The 13,885-nt window shown below is 32.8% G+C and overlaps 1 protein-coding gene across 3 annotated transcripts in view; it reads right to left on the reverse strand.

Moving 5' to 3' along the window:
• The window catches only part of LOC102804016 (serine/threonine-protein phosphatase with EF-hands pef-1-like), a 91,194-nt gene that overhangs the window by 19,215 nt on the left and 58,094 nt on the right, over positions 1-13,885 (reverse strand). For all 3 annotated transcript variants that reach the window (XM_085497870.1, XM_085497869.1, XM_085497871.1), the window contains 3 exons: positions 10,364-10,478; positions 9,356-9,402; positions 8,730-8,896 (listed from right to left, as the gene is read on the reverse strand). In XM_085497870.1, coding sequence (XP_085353996.1) covers positions 8,730-8,896; positions 9,356-9,402; positions 10,364-10,478 — 329 coding nt within the window. The remainder of the gene's footprint in view (positions 1-8,729; positions 8,897-9,355; positions 9,403-10,363; positions 10,479-13,885) is intronic.

Below are 13,885 nucleotides of genomic sequence, written 5' to 3' on the forward strand. Positions count from 1 at the left end.
CAATACATTCCAAGCTAATATTATTTACACACACATAGCACAGCAAGTCTAGTATGACAGCGATCAGTTTTCTTTTGGCAGCTACTCACAAAGTGTACATGTCATTATGACGTCTGTTTTCAATAACGCAAAAAGATTAGTAGACAATTTTATACTTTCAATTTCAATGGAGAAAATTAATAACAGATACTACAATAGAAAAAAATTCATGCTTTTTTATTGAATAGAATACCCCGAGATTACATTCCATTTTCAATATGACAGATTATTACTTCTTAAATATTTCATTTCCACATTTCATTTGTCCTTGAAAACCTGGATGGTGATTGCAGTATGGTGAGGAAAGACTAGAAATAGTTTAATCTTTCAAGATTTGATAGAAGGTCAAAATATCAAACATACACATTTCATGTGACATAAAATTTAACATTCACAATATAAAACATGTATGGAATTTCGTTTCTATTTTCTCACTGTCTTATTGTAATGCCTTGTATAAAAAGTGTCCAGTTTTCAATAGCCATGTAAGATGCACGTTGCATATTTGATGATTTAATGTTTAAGTACAATAAAGCCAAGTAAAATGATGTACCGTAAAATCTGTATTAAAAGCCGCATCTCTAATATAAGTCGCACCCATCCTTTTTGAGCAATTGAGTACCAAACATTTACATTTTCTCATATGTGTAGATGCTCTAATTGAAGCCGCATTCCTTCTTTTGCATTGTACCATTTTAATAGAAGCCGCAGCTTCTAATACAGATTTTACAGTACCCGGTGATTGGTTGAGTATTTTACTTTCCTATGATCTCACTGAACAAAACTGCATTTAGGAACTGGACACAACATTGGGGCCTACACGACCAGATTAAGTAACAACAGACAATATAAACATAAGAATCAATAAAGAGGAAAACAAAATATCCTATTTTTAAGGGGATGTGGTCTCTTTTGTGTAAACAAAGTGGTTTTTTTACACCCATTGGTGTTATATGGACCCACCATATAAGCAATAAGCAAGACACACACAATGCCCACCAAAATATTTACACAATGGATGTGAAATCCATATTTCAAAAGATTATGGAGAATAAGATAGCCTTAGAAAAATATTTGAAGAGCACAATTTTTAAAACCACAGAAAGTAATTAATTTTTATTTTTTTATTTTACTGACATTTTTTCTTTTATTTTCCCTTTCAATTTTATCTCTTTTGTATTTCCTTGTATTTATGTTCTTTATTATACAAATCCCCTCAGAAGATTTTTAGTAGTGTAATAAAGTTATTATTATTGAACCAAATGAATTCTCTTTGACCATAAACTACAAGTTCCTAATCTCTGTCTCATGCCTTTACAAGTATACGCAGCATGACAGTAGTTGACAATGACATTTAAATTAGTAGTTGGTATCAAGCAACAGACGGTGATTGATATACTGTCACCACCACTTCTTGTCAACAGTATTGCTTTATGTGTGTCAATGTCAACTTGTTACTACAATCAATATATCTAAAATTGGCGTACATTGGAGTCATTTTAGGTTGCTATTGATAGTGATTGGGACCATGAAAGCCTGCATACACAAGTAATCAATCTGAAAATGCATCATTCTTACAATAGTATTAGCTATCAAGCACATCACATTAGGTTTACCCTTCCAGTAATCAAACCTGCTAGATTAAATTTGCAGAATAGATTAAAGAATATTCATGATCACCAATCAAAAAACTGCTGATCAATGAACATCTATCAAACTTATTTTAAAGTGCCTGTGAAATGCCCATCAATACATTTATGTTTTTTGTTTCTTTTGCAGTGAAATGAACATCTCGTATAAAAAAAAATTTAAATCATTAAAGTGACAATAGCTGTGATTTTGAACATTTGTTTGTCTAAATATAATCAAATAAAGATGAAAAAATCTAACTGGAATATCGTTTTAGATACAGTTGCATAGGCAAAGTGGTCCTACTCAAGGTTAATATCACAGAAAATGAGATGTGAAAACTAAGGGTCAAGTAGTCGTCATTTTGTTAAATCAATCACATCGTGAACACTACAAAATCAGATGCATGCAGCACACTGCTATGGAAATAATACATTAAATCACCATTGAAACGCCATCAGTGAGTGGCTTAGCATCTCAAGACGGCAATGCAATTGACATTTCACCTAGGGCCTTGGTAATTTGTCATCTTGTACCATAATCCTTGAGGTTCACCTACAAAATTGAATTTGAATAGAGGGCGCCCTCTTGAAAACTGGACGTAACCCTGCAGCCATTTTTTTTCACTTGCAAGTGATTTAACGTACAATGTTAGTACATGTATATAGTGTTCATGTATTAGTGTCCACATTTCGACAATGGCCATTACAAATTAACACTAATAATAATGACTAAGGAAATGTTTCATCAAACAGAGAAAAAAGTTTGATAGTTACCGCTATTGTTGCTTTAAATAATGAATCATCTGAAATCAATTGAAGAAAGATTCTGAGTTGTGGCCACACCCTCTTCCTGTCGCAGTCAACTGTTTCTGGCTTTCTGACTTACCCCAAAGTGAAACTGTGCCAACTAACATCAGACACAATAGGAAGCCATGCAGGTGCCATCCACAGAATACCATAGTTGTAAAACTATTCTCTTTTCAAGTGTGGACATTTCTAGTATGCTAATAAAAATCATGGTTGTGTTGTAAATGTCTGTAATTTTATTTTATTTCCATGGGTACAAAATATTATCAAACAATCCATCTTCTGGCACAGTCAGTATCCCAATATGCAATCACTAATTTAAAAGTACGACCACCGCTTAAAAAAGACATTGGCGAGTGAAACTGAAAACTGATTACAGAGGGAAAACTCATGATATACCATTGTAAGCCACAATGACAGGCTGCAAATTTAATGTAGGATAAATAGGTCCGAACTCCCATAAGTTATTATAGAACTAATAGTACAGTACATTTGTCGTCTGAGATTGTATTTAAAAAAAATGAGTGGAAGTTTATTTAAAATTCAATAAATAATAAATTTGAACTTTGAAACTTGTTTTTTTTTATTTAAATATTTATTTCATGCTGGACATCAAGGTAGCAAGTGTTTTACAGGCATTTTGACAAACCAGTGATCTGCTGAATATTCATAATCTGGCACTTTAACCAATCAAAGACCTTCTGATTCATGAACAGCCTTAACAATCGGTGATCTGAAAGAATGATCAAGATCACATGCTAACCAACCAGTCACATATTTAGTTTTCTATAGATTTTTGGAGTTGAAATGGTCAATTTTGGGTCAAATGGATACAGATTCACAATGCCTATAGGTCTTATTAAAAAAATTTTACATCAACTTTCAGAGAACATTGACGCAGGTTTTCCTACAAATTCTAAAATCATGATTAGCATGGAAAAGTACCTGCAGTTACATGTTTTTCATAGCTCAGTGCCATTTAGTTAACAAGACGGTGTGAACAACAACTCAAATCTGATGCAGACAGACGTACTACTGTACTCGATGTACATTCCCCTTCAATAAAGATTAAATGTAAATGATACAATAATGCACTCAACAGAATGTATTACCGATAGTCAATTGAGGGCAAATAGAAAATCTAGACCCCTATAAAGAAACAGAGCACAGCAGGATGATTGAATTTTCCAACCAAAAAATTATGGGCTATGTCTGAGCAATTTCCTCATTCCTCATTAAATGCACAGCAGCGTAACAAATTTAGTAATATATATCTCAGTAAAATTTTGCTTCAATTGGTTGAATAACTGTCAGTCATGCATAATCCCACATTCCCATATTCTGGCTTATTGCAAGCATATTATCATTGAACATCTGAGCTCGCCAGCCCATAGTACTGAATGTCTTGAATCTGAAAGAACTAGTGTTGATGTGAACGAGGCTTTATTGCCATATGTTAACACCTTATTATATGTATATAGCTTAAAATTTGCTCATAATGTAGAGCATAATAGAACTATTCAGATTGGGAATTTGGATTTCAGGGATCTTAAGTTACATTAAACAAGCCATGCATGGCAAAATCCCCGTTAGTTATCAAATTTAAGATATATAGTTTTTTTTACAGTAATATAGCTGGAATATAACCATGTCAGGAATATGATTTTTTAACGTTAAAATGATTGACATTTGTATCTGATCGTCAAACAAGTACTTGTCCATATTGAGAGATATTGCTTTGGAACAGCATTCATAATCAGGCATCATATATAACATGATGTATAACGAATATATAAAATTTGAATATAATCAGTCAAAGCATTTAAGAGATATGGCTCTAGAACCCCAATCATTAAAGCAAAATGGTCGTCAGTCAGCCATTTTGAATCCAATCTGAAAAATAAAATGACGTGCATCAGGAACCCGTCTAATGTATGTACCAAGTTTGAACGAAATCCACCCATAAATGCCAGAAATGCTTGATATATGATGATTTTTTAGCACAAAAATTACCACCATTCGGGCATTTTGAATAGGATAGTCAAACCAATATATCTGTTTATCTATGACATGATGTATAATGAATATTTAAAATTTGAATATAATCAGTCAAAACAAGTCAGAGGTATGGGTCTAGAAGCCCATTCATTAAAACAAAATGGCCGCCAGACAGCCATTTTGATTCCGATCTGAAAAATAAATGATGTCCATCAGGAACCTGTAATGTCTAATATATGTACCAAGTTTGAACGAAATCCATCCATAAATGCCAGAATAACTTGATATTTGATGATTTTTTAGCACAAAAATGGCCACCATTTGGCCATTTTGAATAGGATTGTCAAACCAATATGTCATCATGTATAATGAATATTTAAAATTTGAATATAATCAGTGAAAGCAAGTCAGAGATATGGCACAAGAGCCACATTCATTAAAACAAAATGGCCGCCAGTCGGCCATTTTGAATCTTATCTGAAAAACAAAATTATTTGCATCAAGGTCCCATAATGTCTAATGTATATACCAAGTTTGAACAAAATCCAACTGTAAACAGCTTGATTTTTAGGATTTTTTAGCACAAAAAATGGCCCCCATTCGGCCATCTTGAATCAGATCGTGAAACAAAATAATGTGCATCAAGGTCCTATAATGTCTAATGTATATACAAAGTTTGAACAAAATCCAACTGTAAACAGCTTGATTTTTAGGATTTTTTAGCACAAAAAATGGCCCCCATTCGGCCATCTTGAATCAGATCGTGAAACAAAATAATGTGCATCAAGGTCCTATAATGTCTAATGTATATACAAAGTTTGAACAAAATCCATCAGTAAACAGCTGAGAAATGCTTGATTTTGATAATTTTTAGCACAAAAATGGCCGCCATTCGACCATCTTGAATCAGATCCTGAAACAAATTGATGTGCACATGTATAATATCATGTATGATGTATGTGTGAAGTTTGATTGTGATTGGTCCAGGCATTTCTGAGATACAGGTCCGGACGCACGCACGCACGCACACATACATACACGCACGCACAGACACACATAAGTCCCCGTTTTCGGACTGTGTTCGAACGGGGACTAATAAAAACGTAATGCTTATGGGTTCATTATCAGGAGCTAATTGCTACTGTTATATACTTAAGGTAGTTTGCTGCCATTAAAAAACGTACTCAGAAATTCTCAAAATGCAGCAAAAGGGATTGGGTTACTTTGATGTTCAAAATTCTGAAACAAAAATATCTGGTCACTGAACTAAGTATTCCACAAATTGCCACCAAAAATGAGTGTTTTGAGTAGTTTACAATTGGTTTCTATGGCAGAAACATTCTGTGATATTTCAAAATGTTATTCAGTGACTTATGCTATAAAAATAATATGTAGTGTTATGAGGGCTGTCACGATGTAAATTATTCATAGAATAATGTGTTTACACGGAATCTTATAGAAAATAATGGCTTTAAAATGGCTTCTTTTTAGATTATTTTGCTTTTTTTTTCTTGAAAACACATCCTTCTACATGTATCTCTATAAAAACTTTAAATATGAATGACATGCATGTATGTGAATCATCAAACAACAGTTTTTGAATGATTTTATACTGTAATCAATTTTATCTATGTTTTAATGGTAAAAAATCATCGTTATGGGTTCATGCCATCAGGATACTGTAAAACACTGGAGTCACCAGACAATGTCAACAAATTTGCATTTTCAAACAGGTTTCTATATTTCTCCATATCTTACAATTTGGCTTGGTGATATATTAATTACTGTATAAAAATACTTTATTTTTGCTATTTTCGCTGAAGAAATGATTCAGTGAAAATACAATCGTGCGAATATACCTTTTTTTACTATATTTAACATTCAACTAAAAAATTAGTGAAAATAAATTCCATACAAAACACCCAAAAAGTCTTTTCAGCGAAAATTAATTCCAGCTACCGGTAGTATTTCACAGTATAATTGATACAAATCCTAATATTTATAAAACTTTTCCAGTTTGAAAATAGTTTTCTTTTTTATACATAATGCTTTGTATATTGTAAAAAGATTTTAATTTTGCATGAGACAAATTGTCTAGAAAATTAGTGAAAATCATAAAATTCTGCACCCATGAAAATTGCAGGTGTGTCAGCAATAATAAAATCTTCAAATCACAATAATTCCCAGCAGCAAAAATTCGGCAGTTTTCAGTGTATGGGAAGTAGCAAAATTTGAATTCAACTCAAACAGTCATAGGATGCAAATATTTTATAGAGAAATATAACGGCTTTATAGATCTACGACTTCATTCATAGTTGGCAGCATATTTCTTATCATCATTCTGTGGAGAACTGATGCAGCTATCTTTATTTCCTAAATATTCTCATCGTTTAGTCAAACAGAATTGTAACTGTTTTATTGGTGTTAATTCATTATTAAATTAATTTACTGGTATTCCAGTTTAAAACATTAATCTACAATTTTTAAATCATACCTTACCCAACTTCTAAATTATGGGCAAGGCAAAACCACTGATAAGGTTGACTTTGAAGGTCAACACCTCAGAGGCAGATGTATCTCTAGGTTTCTATCTATATATATATACCGTACATCTGGCAATTGAAGATCAGATATAACAAGGAACGACTGAACAATGCAGTTTAGTCATATTAATATATACACCCACACATGCATACAACAACCAGCAGGCAACCATCAGTCTTCCAATCTACAAACAAAAGCAAGCAGGAAGCATAGTTGACAATGTCATGATGGGGAGTCACCCCACAGACTGTCATCAGTCATAGTTAGGACAAAGCAACAGCCATCAAATCAGTTATTAAATATATGAAAGTGTGTCAAAACTAATTGATAATTTACAAAGTCGTTGTCTTCCATTGTTCATCATAGATATTACCAACACTGTCTCATATTGTCATTTTTTTGCATGATCAGTTCCATGAAAAAAATTTGATTATCAATTATTATTTCTGATCAGTTTTTACACACAATTCACCGCTGTATACATTATCCATGAGGCCTATCTGCATTTGTGTGTCCAATCATGTTCACAAGACACCAGATACTGATAAGCTCAGATGAAAATTATCCGACACCAATATCCAATTCCCATCAATTATTTTGTATTAACTACTTACAAACAATTTAAGATCCACTGTCTGAACAAAGTAGGTAAAAACACAAACTTCAAGTGTTTATACTGATGGTACTCATGGCAAAGCCAATAGCATCAGTATAGTGTAATGCCATGAAAAGAGGCCTCTAATCAACCTTCAGTTTCAGTTACCTTTAAATAAGTTCTGGTAAATTCACCAAGGTTTTTTTTAAGGTAGAAGCCTACTTTTTGAAAATATGGTCATAAATCGCATGAAAATGTTCACTGGTTTATTATATAAAATCGTGAAGCTATTGTCCCATTTCAACATGAAATAGCATTCTTTTGTGTGATACAGTGAGGTATTTTTGTCCTAATATTTTCCCCAAATCACTATTTTTAGAACAATTCCATGGAGCACAATGTTAAGGAACAAGCAGCCTGACGGCTGGGATAGCTCCGCTGTTAGCAATGCACATTACAATTAAAGAACAGAAGATATCATTAGAAAATGAACAATATGTATAGTATCAAAGGAACAGGTTTTCAACAAGAAGTCAAAAATATCACTTTTTACCAAAATTAAAAAATATTCACTAAAATTAGAGAATTAAAGATGTCATCATGAAATGAACAAATCTGAGGGAGGTCCACATGTAGTACCTATATATGTAATATCAACGCAATCGGACTTGCGGTTTTTAACAAGAAGTCTTATAAATTTTAGAATGAATAAATCATTCAGATACAAGTATATTCTCATCAAACTGAAGATTTACGTAATTCTCATTCTGGTCATGTTTTCTGGCATGATAACTATTATATTAGAAATGCAGGTTTTTAATTTACTAAAGAGTTTGGCTTAGGCAGATAGGGTTCAGTTTTAGATAGATTGAATATGGTACAGTAGATAAGGGTTAGGGTCTATGGTTTCCACCAGCTTCAGCTTACAACTACTGGTACCCGGTAATTGTAAATGAAAATGAAAAAAGTCATTTATTAAAAAAAGACAAAAATAATCAGTCTTTTTTAAAGACTTCATTGTGTTTGTTTTATTACTGTATTTACTAACATGTTTACGCTCAAATGGAAATATATCATTTCTATTCAGCTGTATAAGTTTATCTTATTTTACTCACCTTAAGTTCATAATGTGATCTTCATGATTCCCTCTGTTAAGGTAGACTTCATTTGGATAGAGTAAGATAAATGAAAATAAAAGAAGTGCTATCTCCACTGAGTTGGGTCCTCTGTCTACAAAATCACCATTGAAAATGTAAGGATTTTCAGTGGAAGGCAGACCATTCTAGAAAAAGATAATTATCAATATCAAGCCAGAATTTATAGTCGCAGTGGGGGATTACAATGGTTGTCAACAAGTAAGTTGAGGCTCAATAAAAAAAAAGTGTCTGGTCATTTGGTCCTCAAAAATCAATGCACACTTTTCTTTGTTTTTTTTATTTTAAATTGTCATTAAAAATGTGATGTTAATTTTGATTTTTCATAAAATTTGAATTTTTTTCTCATTTACTTTAAAATAATAATGAATAAATTTGTGATTCTCAAATTTTGTCTATTAAAAATGTACTCTTTATGAAGCAAATATGGTAAACATTAGTGATTATTGTCATTAAAACTGAAAGAAAAATCAGTTCACAGACTCTCTCAACAGATATTAACCTTTTTGGGTATTAACGATTTATCAAGCTTTTTTTGTTATCTGACATCTTTATATTATTCATAAATCAAATCAATAATACAATACCTTGTAAAAAATCATAAAAAGATCATCTATTTTGCCATGAAGATCCCCTGTAAAAAAAAAAAAAAAAGTTGTAATTTTAATATTGAACATTGAAATTACCACATGATTGCATTCACAAAATATCCATGTGGCTTCATTGTTTTGCAGTGTACAGTGATGGCGCCAGAACATGTATATTTTATACTGTAAACTACTTTATTTTCGCTTTTTTTAATGAAGGAATGATTCAGTGAAAAATCAAATCCTGCGAATATACCTTTTTTCTTATATTTTACAATCAACTCATCAAAAATCAGTGAAAATATATTCCACACAAAAGACCCAAAAGGTGTTTCAGTGAAAATTAATTCCAGCTAAGTATTTTACAGTATTTATAATTTTAGTATGGAGGAAAAGTGAAAAAAAAAATTTTTTATACATGACAATTACAGCAGGTGCCAAAATAAACTTAAAACCATTATCTCCTTATCAGTTTTTCTTGAAATTCCAAGACAAACACTTCTGCACACATGCATGTTACTAGTACAGTGAAAACTGGTGAGATTCAAACGTTATATGAATGAGTGAAACCAAATTGGCTTTATGAAAATTAAGTCAGATTTTGAAAAAAATATGAAAATGGTGGATTATTGAATCTTAATAATGTTAATGGCACATTTGAAATGAATTATATTTAATCACAATCATACGGATTAATAAATGTGGAAGGCAAAGCTACAACAAACAATGACATTATTTCTAGGAATATTGCAATTTTGCAAGGAAGATTAATAGGTACCGTAGATAGATAACAGATTTCCCTGATCAGTTCATATTGATGCTGATGTGATTGAAATAAATTATCATATAACAAGCTTTTTTGTAATGAGCACAACACATTTTTGTTAGAAATTAGTTACATGTAAAGTTAGAAATGGGCCAAAATTGAAGAATGAAATATTATCCAATGCTTGCTACCATTCCACTAAGCAGTTTGCCTACATCTAAGTGAATACTTTTTTCACATACCGCATATAGTGATCTGCTTGGCAAGGCTGGTTGTTGCTTGGCTAATATTAGGCATCAGTTTTAGTTTATTCCTTATTTCATGCAGTAACTGTAATGTATACTTGGCATGTAAAACCTGAAGAGATAAAAAGGTGACATATATTGTAGTGTAGCTTCTTTTATAATAAACTGTTACCAACATCGTGATCGGCGACCGATCAGTCAAATTACATAGGTTTGCATTATTTTAACACATTTCCTTGCTAAAATCCTCCACAGATAGCTGAAAAAAATTAGAAAAAATTTGCCAGCAGGCTGTTTGTTAAAACAGTATACTGTGTTTGCTATATTACCCTGGTAGTAAGCAGATGGTCTCATGTGAGGTGTATCTATGTATAAACTAAGTCAGAATTAAAAAAAATTATTTATAAATCTATAAATGCATATAATACATGTATGTCATTGGGCTGTTCTAAACTTTAAGCTTGTTTTTTGTGGTACACACAAGCTTATTATAGTGAGTAAGGGCACAGTATACAGGTCTTATGGGTGAATAGAATAGAATAGAATAGAATAGAATAGAATAGAATAGAATAGAATAGAATAGAATAGAATAGAATAGAATAGAATAGAATAGAATAGAATAGAATAGAATAGAATAGAAATATTCTACAAAATCGTTTTTCACCCATCTACATAGTACTTTCTATATCACAGAAGTGTTTTGTCGCTAGTAGGTATTGAAACTGATCTTTTAGTAAAATTTATTTATATTATCCAGTGAACTTCTATCAATTACGCAAGGACAAAACTCTTAACACATTGAAGACACTGTATAAAGTGTATATTATCTGTTGCGGCAAACAACAAAGATAATAACATCTTCAGAAAGTTCTACAATTACAAGGCAACACACAAAGACACTGATAACAGGTTGCCAAGTGGGAAACCCTGCAGGGATTACAGCAATCAAGAAGGGTCAAATACTGGTTGATAATCAGTTCTTGTTAGTGTGTTGCTGCTGCTACAAATTGCATTATTCACTGCATGTTGGAAACACCCATACTTGAGATTTTCTGTTCACCATATCAGGAAATGCAACTCTTTACCATGTACATCTCAAAACTTAGTATGCAGAGAATTGAAATAAACCAAATGGAAGTGTTGCCAAAGATGTTAGGTCTTATAATTTGACACATAATAAAAGACTATCAGGGTTCTGTAAAGGAAAATTCCTCTCAGTGACTTTTTGTCTTTACAAATGCCATAAACTTCTGAAATCTTGAAAATTTCTAGCAGCAAAAATTAAACAGTGTACTTTATTATATATGTACCCCGGTATACATACCGGTATACTCCGGTAGACCCAAATTATGTGTAATGTTTTGTCTGAAGCTGAATAAGATTAATTTGAAGATATTATTTTGCTTATATTCTTCAATATTTCTGGAAATTAACCTAAATTTTGGAGCCAACAGACAAAATTTGAGTCAATTTTCAGTTTTTACTCAAAAAAATTTGACTGTGTTTGTCCCAATCTTCTGAAGGAAAGTGCAGACTATAAACAGGACCACGTCGTGAATTTATGTTGAAAAGAGAGAACTAGTGGTGAAAAGGTTAAAGCATGACAGTCAACACGCAGTGCACAATCAAACTTCATAAACTAACAAGTCATTGAAAATGACACAGTCCCTGTTAAATGTTTGAAAGTTCTCGTTGTGCTCGTCATATTAAAGCGGAGGGGTTGTCGCGAGCATGTCCTTGAAACTTGAGTTTCAAGTGGCGTATACAACAGATTGTTTATTTACATCAAAACACGTGTTCCGTGTAGTAGTAATATGGCCAAAAATAAAAACAGCCATTATTCGGCCATCTTTGATCTGATTATGAAACACACTGATATGTATATGATGTATGTGCCAAATTCGAATGAAAATGGTACATAAATTGTGGAAATATAGTAGTAAGGCCAAAAAGTCAGATGGCTGCCATCCTTGACTAGATTTTGAAACAAATTGTCATGGGCATGCATCCTAACATGTATAACGTACATGTATGTGCCAAATTTGAATGAAAACTGACAAGATACCGCATAAAATCTTTGATCCAATTGCAAAATAAATTGTTATGGACATGTATCCTAACATGAATAATCTATGTACCAAGTTTGAATGACAACTGACAAAGCATGTCCAAAATACAACATTTTACAAAAAACAAGATGGCTGCCAGTCGGCCATTTTGAATTGAATCTCTAAAGTAAGCACATGCAAAGAATGAACAGAATCAGTCCACAGAATTCTGAAATATGACTCTGGACAGACTGATGCACGGACGGACGCACGGACGGACAGACAGAAACTCACAAACAGTCAGGGACATGTATCCTAACATGTATGATCTATGCTATGTACTAAAGCATGTCCAAAATACAACATTTTCAAAAAACAAGATGTCTGCCAGTCGACCATCTTTGATCCAATTGTGAAACAAATCATCATGGACATGTATCCTAACATGTATAATCTATGTACCAAGTTTGAATGAAAACTGACAAAGCATGTCCAAAATACGACTTTTTCAAAAAACAAAATGGCTGCCAGGCGGCCATTTTGAATCGAATCGCTAAACCACTGCATGTGCATAGGTCCCACATAAAGTACTAGGCACATACGAAGAATGAACGAAATTGGTTCAAAGGATTCTGAAATACGACTCAGCACGGATGCATGCACGGACGGACGGACGGACGGACGGATGGACGCACACACAGACAGTTGGAGGTCATGTATCCTAACATGTATAATCTATGTACCAAGTTTGAATGAAAACTGACAAAGCATATCCAAATGACTCCGACTCCGGACGGACACACGGACGGACGGACGGACGGACGGACAGAGCAAATTATAAGTCCCCGTTTTCGGACTTTGTCCGAACGGGGACTAAAAATGTATTTTACACCTACTCCCTATGTCACTTGGAACAGATTGAATTTTCCCATGATGCAGTGCTACAAATGTGGCACTACATAGTTCAGTCACTGGACAAGTGGACAGAACTAGACACTAAGGTTTATCCCATACATAACTGGAACAAGTAAAATTGTCATTCGGACAACTTACTCCCTTGCCTTAACATAATAGTAATTATATATGTATATAGGCAACATACATTACATTTTGGATAAGTGAGTTTAAAAAGTTAACGTCAAGCTTTTACGTAAATCACATACATATGTACTCTACATCTATCAAATGACTTGTATCTAAGTTATTTCAGTTCTTATAATAGCAATTAATTATATGTCGTATTACCAGCAGCTTTCAAGTGAGACGTGCTATAACTGGTTGACAAATCTCTATCAGAGAGAAGCTGTCTGAATGTGATTTAGTTAGAGCGGATGTACATGTAGATTGGTGACTGGAATTAAAAGTTCATTGTAATGGATTCTCAACCTACAGCGGATTTTAATCAAGATTGGTTTGATACTGGCCCTTAAACCAAATAAATTTATAGTGTGTATTGCATTGTACATCATAG

This window comes from Saccoglossus kowalevskii, chromosome 4 (genome assembly GCF_978046115.1).
Source record: "Saccoglossus kowalevskii chromosome 4, keSacKowa6.1, whole genome shotgun sequence".
NCBI lineage: Eukaryota > Metazoa > Hemichordata > Enteropneusta > Harrimaniidae > Saccoglossus > Saccoglossus kowalevskii.